Genomic DNA, 9,014 nt, shown 5'->3' with positions numbered 1-9,014 from the left:
AGGTGACAAAATCTACCCAACAATTCTTTGAACCAGGCAAGATACTCAAAGAAATAAACTGCACCACTGTCACACTGATCCCTAAGATGGATCACCCAACATATGTGAAAGAATTCACGCCAATTGCATGCTGCTCTGCTCTGTACAAGATTATTGCTAGGATCCTAACTAAGAGGTTAAAAGCAACAATGGATTTCCTTGTTGGACCATCTCAATCTGCCTTCATATAGGGGAGGAACATTTTAGACAATGTCATATTGGCACATGAGTTGGTGAAAGGATACACAAGAAAATCAGTATCCCCAAGATGCATCATAAAGGTTGACATTAGAAAAGCCTATGACTCGGTAGAATGGAGCTTCCTGAAGCAACTACTGATTGAGTTTGGGATTCTACATAAGATGGTGTGTCTGATCATGGAGTGTGTAACCACAGTAAGCTATACACTGCTGATAAATGGTGGTATGACAACTAGCTTCCCAGCAAAGAAAGGTCTAAGGCAAGGGGATCCTATGTCACCATACCTCTTTGTGCTTGTGATGGAATACCTAAATAGAGCATTAAAGAAGTTACAAATTGTCCCAAATTTCAACTATCATCCTAAATGCTCTAAGCAACACATCACTCATATCTGTTTTGTTGATGACCTGCTATTGTGTTGTAGAGCAGACAGAATTTCAATGCAACTCCTGATGAAATACTTTGAACACTTATCATCTGTATCAGGACTTAAAGCTAATATGGTAGTGAGCTCCTTGTACATTTCTGGAGTCACAACTGAATTCAGACAAAAACTCTTAGTTGAACTTCACTTCTCCCTTGGCAGCCTTCCTTTCAAATACCTAGGAGTACTATTATCTGCTACAAAACTGACTATCAACCAATGTATGCCTTTGGTGGAAAAAATTGTGGCAAGGGTCAGATGTTGGTCCTCTAAATTTCTATCATATGCAGGAAGACTTCAATTGATAAAAAGTATTTTATTTGAGATTCAAACCTACTGGGCTCAGATCTTTCTACTTCCAAAAAAAGTAGTTAAACTTGCACAACAGTCTGCAGGAACTTCCTCTGGCATGGCACAAAGGAGAATGTGAACATAGCACCCATTGCATAGGAAACAATATGCCAACCAAGATCTACTGGTGGACTAAATATTCTCAATTTTACCCTGTGGAGTAGAGCTGCAATATTGAAGCTGTTGTGGGCAATTTCTCAGAAAAAAGATACACTTTGGGTCCAATGGATACAACATCAATACATAAAGGGTAAAGACTTAAAGGAAATCAAAACACCAAGACAAGCAAGCTCGGTGGTTAGAAAGATATTTGAGGCTAGACAATGGCTAGCACCTAACATGGATAGAATACAGACTTATGCACTAGATGCCAAATTCAGCATTAAGAAAGCCTATATGGACAGTCTCCCTCAATATCCAAAAGTCTATTGGAAAAGCTTGATTCTCAGTAAAGGCAGGATACCAAAGCATCAATTCATTATGTGGATGGCTCTTCAACCAAGACTGGCAACAATAGACATTATACAACTATGGGGAATACAAGTGCAAAGTGAATGTGTGCTATGCTCAACAGATGCAGAGGAAACACTCACTCACCTATTCTTTGAGTGCAGCTATTCCAAAACTAAATGGCAGAAACTACTTCAATGGATAGGAATACAGAGGCAAGTAAGATCATGGAATGAAGAACTAGCATGGCTGGCAAACATAACAAGAAACAAACACCCAAGAACTGTCATCATTGCCTTCATATTTGCAGCCACAGTCTACCATGTTTGGATGGAAAGAAACAGTAGAAGATTTCAACAATTGAAGAAAACAACTACAGAAAGACTAAAAGAAATAGCTCTACAATTGCATATTGTAGGATAAAGATACTCCAAATGGCAGAATGAATTAGATAGATTGAGAGGTTACCCAGACTAGGAGTAGCTACCAGTAAATCCTTGTCTCTACAACTGACACCCTTCCTAGAAGGTGAGCAGTTATAGAGCTTGGAACTGGAAGTAGCTAGTTTAGCGAGAGTTTTAATAGTTATTCTTGTATGATCCTGTCTCTAGAGTCCAATGAGCAGGTGTGCTTGTAAATAATTATACTTGGTTGAACAAACTTTTTCATTTAACAAAAAAATAAATATTAGTCCACTTAAATCAAATTGAATCTAAATGCAAACTAGGCCTAATTAGCCTTTAACTAACTCAAAATAATTAAAATTAAACTAATTACCTAGCCAAAAATGTAAAAGACACAACTAGTGTAATTTTATTATTATTGTTAATTTTTATTATTATTAATTTTCGTTTAAAGATACTACTACGTGCAATTAAAGGCTAATGATGCAATCAAAATCTAGGAAAAATTCAATGAACATAAAATAATTATGATTTTCATGGCTTTAAAACATTACCAATGATGCAATGTGGGAAAATAATAATTTAGTAGCGATTTTATATGCCGAGCACTTAAACCATCAAAATAAACCAACAAAATTCCTAAAAGTTCTACGAAAAGCACTTAAAACTATTTTTGACTTTTTAGGAGCGATTTTATATGTCGAGCAAAAATTACGTCCTCACATCCAATAAACTTCGATGAATAATTTAATTCGATAGAAAAACCCTTGAAAAGGAGAGTTTTTAAAAAAAAAATATTTTGGGGACATTCCCCTAAGATCATCCCCACAAAGTCTCTTTTGTGTCAAATCATCCCTTTTTATCATTGTAGTCACCCAATCATTCTTCATAATTCCGAAAAACTTTGTCAATAATTGGGTTGGGTGTATCACATATGAAATAGTTGAAATTAACGTAGCGTAAAATAGAAACCATCAAAATTTACCTATTAATAATTGCTTGCCAGGCGACGTGACGTTCCTTTAGTTCCAAGCTTAATGTTTTAAGGTGCAAAGTTATCAACACTAGAGTTGAATATGATATTTAATTACATTCGAATCTCTAAGGAAGTGAAAAAATATCATTCTGAAATTCAAAGTTAAGTTCCATGCAAATTCTAAAGTAATTCTAATATGTCATAAAAAAATTTATTCATGAAAATAAACATTATTGTATTTATCGAAAACTAGAATCAGACAATGCATGCATACATATAAACACAAGTACAAATAGTATATAAGATGATTTAATTGTACGAATATTAAACTCTTTTATCTTGTACGAATTATAATACTTTGTACGAATAATAATACTAGCCACAAATACTAACATTAGCATTTATCTTGTCAAGGGACGCTTAGTCGCTTCTGAACAACCTGAAATAAGAGAGAACTTATCATTAATTCTTAAAACTTGAAGGTAGGTCTTTGCACATTTATCAAAAAGCGTCAAGGGGTTCTTGTGATCAACTAATCTTTTTTAATAGATAGAGTGTTAGGCAGACCCTACGAGTTATGACAAAACCATATCCTTCCTAATAAAGTGCAATACTCAAACTAATCTAAAGTGCATCTATACCTATAAAGTTCACATTAAAGTTGCTGAAATATTAAACAATTTTCAACATTATTACCGGTTCAGTCTTTTTGCTTCTATAAATACTTCTATGCTTTAGTCTTTCCTCCATATCCAGTCTAGTTCCTCGCTGAAAAATGATTAACTGTGGTTCAAGAAAGCACTTCTTTTTATTTATTTATATTATAGCCATATTTATTCCAAAATTAATCTTGGCTCAAAACTGTGGGTGTGCGGAAGGTTTGTGCTGCAGCAGATGGGGTTATTGTGGCACTGGAAATGCATATTGTGGTCAAGGCTGTAAAGGGGGGCCTTGTTTTATTACAGAAAACTATGGAATTTCATCAGTTTCTCAAATTGTTTCTGAACCATTTTTCAATGGAATTGCTAATCAAGCTGCTCCAAACTGTGAAGGCAAAGGATTTTACACAAGATCTGCCTTTCTTGAAGCTCTCAGGTCTTATCCTCTATTTGCAACTGCTGGTTCTTCTGATGATAATAAGCGTGAAATTGCTGCTTTCTTTGCTCATGTTACCCATGAGACTGGACGTGAGTCTTTTTCCTTACAACCTTCTCCTGTTTGTTACCTCTTTTTAATTTAAGTTTGTATATACTAATAGCGGAAAAGAAATTAATACTATGATATCACATAATTAATGCAGCGGTGGATCTACTGAATAAGCTGTGGTTTCATCTGAACCAAGCTTTGGCTTGACTTATTGATACATAGGATTTGAACTTATGATCTACAGCTATTTTTGAACCTCTTTGTTACTACTTGAGGGGAGTCAACAACTTGTACATAATAAAAAAAAACAAAGAGATCATTTTTTTTGGGGAAAAAAAAAGAGATCATTTATATATGAACGATGTAACTTTTTTTAAAAGGGATTCGATTGAATCCTCTTGCCAACACATATATAGCTCTGACACTGGTTATAATAGGTCATTTATTATGTCATGTAGATCTAAACTGGCCATAAAAGTTATATAGACTTAATTTTTAAGTGACTTGATTGTATAAACTGTTCGTTACAATCTTGTATACTATGGCACACATTTTCACGACTACATGACAACTTCCATATAACATTATATAGCAATTTTACGCAACTCACACTACAGTTTCTTTTTCTTTTTTCACTTTATGCAGAAATGTGCTATAGAAATGAGATAAATGGTGCATCTAGGGACTATTGTGATGAGACAAATACAGAGTACCCTTGTGTCCTCGGCAAGAAATATTACGGCCGTGGACCGATACAATTGTCATGGAATTTCAACTATGGACCGGCGGGGAAAGACATCGGATTCGATGGCGTAAACGACCCCGATATCGTGGCTAGAGACAGTCTCATAGCATTCAAAACTGCGTTTTGGTATTGGATGAATAATTGCCATTCTCTCATAACTTCTGGCCATGGTTTCGGGGCGACGATTCGAGCCATTAATGGTCCGCTTGAGTGTAATGGTGGAAATCCAGAGCCTGTTGCCAGAAGGATTCAATATTACACTGAGTATTGTCAGCAACTTGGTGTAGATACTGGGAATAATCTCACTTGTTAGGAGTCTTGAAAAAGGTTAAGTTTTCAGGATATGATATATATATGTTAATTCTATGGTGACTGAATTAGTAAAGACTAGAAAATGGAAATTTAGTCGGTTTATTCCTATATAAGGAATTGTAATGTAATGCAAATTTCATTTAAGAGCGAATTAAAGGAAATTACTATATGAGTTTGATTCAGTACAAAACATGTGCTCACGTCCCAACTGGATACACCCATCTTCATGGTCATAAGTGTTATTAAAGACAAAAAAAGCAAAAATATTTTAAGATCTGTTGGGGTTTAAAGCTCAAAGCGCATTTAAAACGTTGGTTTTAATGAAGAAAGGCGAGAAAAACTACAAAACTAATATCTATAAGCGTGTATTAACAAAGAAATTGAAGAAAATTTACGATTAAATGAAATATCAATTGCTTAATCATTAGCAAAGAAAAATATGTCTTAGTACCTTGCTGACAATACTGTCCACTAAGCGAGGCGAAGTACTCAACATGTTTTGAGCCGCGCTTCAGCTTTATGGGCACTTTTAGCGCACCTTTGATAATACGGATAGTGATGAGATTCATCTTTGAGATGCAAGTACAGCACTAACCGTTTTGATCATTATGACATCTTGAATTTGCAGAGTAATTCTCTCGAAAAAAAAGAAATAAGAAACGAATCTTCATCATTTTCATCACCATTGGTTTTGAGCGTTATACACAAATTCAGTAATACTTCATTTAGTTTTCTGAGTTACTATATATATCAAAGTTTCACGTACTATTTTTCAAAACAAAAGCACAAGTTAATGAGCAAGATTTAAGAAATTAAATCCTGCCATGAAAAAAACAAAAAAAGAAGAAAGAATAAATGAAGTAACCAGTCTTCATGCTATTAAAATACATGAAAAAATAGACAAATTTGTCATTCATTATTTGAGATCTTTATTAATTTCAACCAACAACTAAAGAAAATTTCAATAGAACAATTGTTCTTATTATGTATATATTATGTATAGTCACATACTCCTAATTATGTTGTAAAATTTTTCTAATAGCTCCAGCTTGAGAATTGCTAATAGCCGCCTCCTCAACCTCGCAAATACAATGTTCATTCTGGCAAAATGGGGTCGCGCCACGGCAAAAATCAAAGCAATCTTTAGCTGTTTTGCATGGTTCACCTATGAATACCGAACCTTCCACACTCTGTAAGCCTATAAAAGTCAAATTTTTATCATAAAATACTACAAATTTTTATATTTAAGTAAAGATAACACAAAAATACCAAACTCATGTAAAATATAATGTCACTAGACAAATAGTACCATTTTATAGGCCATCTTATAGCAAAGCCAGGTTAGAAGAAATATGGTAAGTTGCAGCTCCTAACCCAAACTAGTTTAGATTGCCTTGTCCCTTGTTTGGTTACTAAGTTTGGGATAAGTTTTTCCATGATTAAAAATAGTACCGGGATAACTTATATCTATCAGAGAGTGGAATAGTAATTTAAAGATAAGTTATTCAGGATGAAGCAGTAAAATTGACAACCCAAAGATTAATGCAACATACCAAACAATAAATAAAAAATAAAACCAGGATAATTAATCCCAGCATAACTAATCGCGGGATAACTTGTGTTCAAACCAAATGACCCGACATAGTACTATTTAAACCTGGATCTAATCTATATGCACTTATTATTATGAGGACATACAAGCCTTTAACTAGAACAAAATATTCTTCTAAAACATCAAATTTAGTGCAAACTATAGCAAAAACAAATAAACTTTAATATCAAACTTGGTATACTGTAGGGATAATCTTGCAACCATTTGATAGATCATATCTTGAAAATAATCTTAAAAAGGTTTTGATATGCCTTTGCCTAAAGAAGTCCCTGAAATCATAGATCTTTAGGAATAATGCTGTGTGAACATGAATTTTTACTCAGAATCCAAACATTAAATACAAAATATTAATTTTATGTTAAGCATACAAACATATCTGCAACTTTGATTTCCATTTGAATGAGAGTAAAGTGGGAGAAATACCTATTGTGATAAGCATCACACAAACCATGGAAAACAAAGTGATGGACGATATCTTCCTCATTGCCATGTTGAAAAGTGTAGAACAAATTCGTGACTAGTTGTAACTTACAAAAATACCTATCCCTTTTTTTGCTATATGTAGTTTTGAGGACCGTTCCAATTTAAAGTTAATAAAATCTGAAATGACTTTAAGAAGAATGGCAAGTAATTTGTTTACGATAATTTGAGGAAGTAAGAAACCAATTTGGTTTCCATAGTACGACACAACCATTTTCCTAATAGTGATGAAGCAATATCTAGTTACAGGTGCAATTATAATATAATCACTAGCATATTTAACTTACTAAAATAAAGAAAAGGAAAAAAAAAAGTCAAAAGATGTGTAGACTAATGAATTTTTACTGTAAAATAAGACGGATTACATGAGTGTGAAAATCTCTTTTAGTCAAAATATAAGAGTTTCCTTTTGTGAAGATTTTTCAACCAAGTGTATTTTGTTTTTGAGAACATCTACAAGTGTTTTCTGACTTTATTTTTTGTCGATAATAGTTTTAGAATACAATTTTTAATCTTAATTTCTTTTGGTTAATCAATATATATGTATATATTATTTTATACAAATTTTTATATTGCTTTTGCAATTTCCTAATTTTCCACTCAAAATAATTGTAGAAAGATAGAGTAACGTGCTGGGCTTGAGTTAACATACTTTGAATCAAATGTATTATAGTTGATACTCTCATTTAGCTGAACCTCTAACCGGATGCAAATTTTAAGCAAGTTTTCAATTACTATCCAATGTGTCACGACCCAAAATTCACTATAGGTCGTGATGGCGCCTAACGCCGCCTTCAGACAAGCCAACAGTAATTTATCCATTTAATTACTCATTTTATTACTTTCGAAATAATAGTTTTTAATAAGGAAGGAGATTTATATTTACCCGTAAAACGGTACAATTAAATTTGTTCGTGGTTTCTAGACAAGTGAATTAATTTGATCCAAAAAATAATGAAATAACTGATGAAATATAAAATACTCTGCCTTAAAATGTAGATGAAATGACAGAGCTGACGAGTCCGGGAACAGGGTTTCCGGGCACAATAATGATGAGATCAAAGAGCGAGAAGGCAAAATTGTATTAAAATTCTGTATAGAATGTAGTGTAAGTTAACCAGAAAATTCGTCTCCCTTGCAATGATCATTTAGTTTATTATTTATAGCTATGAAGAAGGTACTAGGGTCGTGCCCTTCTTTAATGTCAATTATGAGGAGCATTGATGAAGACGTAACTGTGAACATAAATGCCAATTTTTTTATAACGGGCCGTTGCTTTTAATGCTGTGGAATATTTCTCATTGAATGCTACCGGGTGCAGAGTATTCAATACCTTCATAAACGTTATCTTTTCCGGTGACACACGGGATAACTGCGTCCGATTTTTCGTCCTCCCGGCTTAGGTTCCACGCGTCCCCTTCTTGGGTGGCCACGTGCCATAACATATTTTACCTAATACAGATAGCCCCCTGCTTTCCGGTGACATAACTTTGTATTACCGAAAAGTTGGTAGAAATATTCTTTTGGCGGGAATTACTATAATTCCTTTTGAAGGCAACTGACGGCTGATTAGACGCCTGTCTCTACACAATTAATGCCTCGAACACGCATCTTCCCATGATTTAGCACGGCTTTTGTCGGTACCGAGGTAATCTTAGCCAAGGATTTAGCTGCCAAAACTTTACTTATACGTATTAACTTCCCCCCTTGTACTCCAACCTCCTTCATCTTATTTCGCTTACTGAGTCTTCATTTTCTTCAAATAGAAAAAATCCTTTATCTTTTTCGATGGCTTCCTCCTCAAAACATACTGGTTCTTCGAAAGGCAAAAACAAAACCGACGACTTTGTCTCTCCAACCGTAGACTCCATCAT

The 9,014-nt window shown here is 34.0% G+C and overlaps 2 protein-coding genes across 2 annotated transcripts; both read left to right on the top strand.

The window, feature by feature from the left end:
• The first annotated feature begins 416 nt into the window (after positions 1-416).
• On the top strand, positions 417-1,888 carry LOC142175847 (uncharacterized). Its single transcript, XM_075242847.1, has 3 exons — positions 417-917; positions 1,011-1,090; positions 1,180-1,888. The coding sequence occupies exons 1-3, from the start codon at positions 417-419 to the stop codon at positions 1,886-1,888; spliced, it is 1,290 nt and encodes a 429-aa protein (XP_075098948.1).
• Positions 1,889-3,551: 1,663 nt separating this feature from the next.
• On the top strand, positions 3,552-5,217 carry LOC107760646 (endochitinase EP3). The gene is made up of 2 exons (XM_016578732.2): positions 3,552-4,032; positions 4,637-5,217. Exons 1-2 carry the CDS (start codon positions 3,621-3,623, stop codon positions 5,047-5,049), a joined length of 825 nt encoding a protein of 274 aa, XP_016434218.1. The 5' UTR covers positions 3,552-3,620; the 3' UTR covers positions 5,050-5,217.
• Positions 5,218-9,014: the final 3,797 nt, after the last annotated feature.

This window comes from Nicotiana tabacum, chromosome 22, assembly GCF_000715075.1.
Source record: "Nicotiana tabacum cultivar K326 chromosome 22, ASM71507v2, whole genome shotgun sequence".
Lineage (NCBI taxonomy): Eukaryota > Viridiplantae > Streptophyta > Magnoliopsida > Solanales > Solanaceae > Nicotiana > Nicotiana tabacum.
The sequence above is the reverse complement of the archived record's forward strand: the minus strand, read 5'-3'. Positions and strand labels throughout refer to the sequence as shown.

Bases quoted from the DNA above. Each gene is read 5' to 3' on its own strand.
- LOC142175847 (XM_075242847.1), top strand. From the start codon at position 417: ATGGAGTGTGTAACCACAGTAAGCTATACACTGCTGATAAATGGTGGT. The intron at 918-1,010 runs GTCAGATGTTGG...TACTGGGCTCAG, and splicing joins TGGAAAAAATTGTGGCAAGG to ATCTTTCTACTTCCAAAAAA. The intron at 1,091-1,179 runs GTGAACATAGCA...CCTGTGGAGTAG, and splicing joins GGCATGGCACAAAGGAGAAT to AGCTGCAATATTGAAGCTGT.
- LOC107760646 (XM_016578732.2), top strand. From the start codon at position 3,621: ATGATTAACTGTGGTTCAAGAAAGCACTTCTTTTTATTTATTTATATT. The intron at 4,033-4,636 runs GTGAGTCTTTTT...CACTTTATGCAG, and splicing joins TGTTACCCATGAGACTGGAC to AAATGTGCTATAGAAATGAG.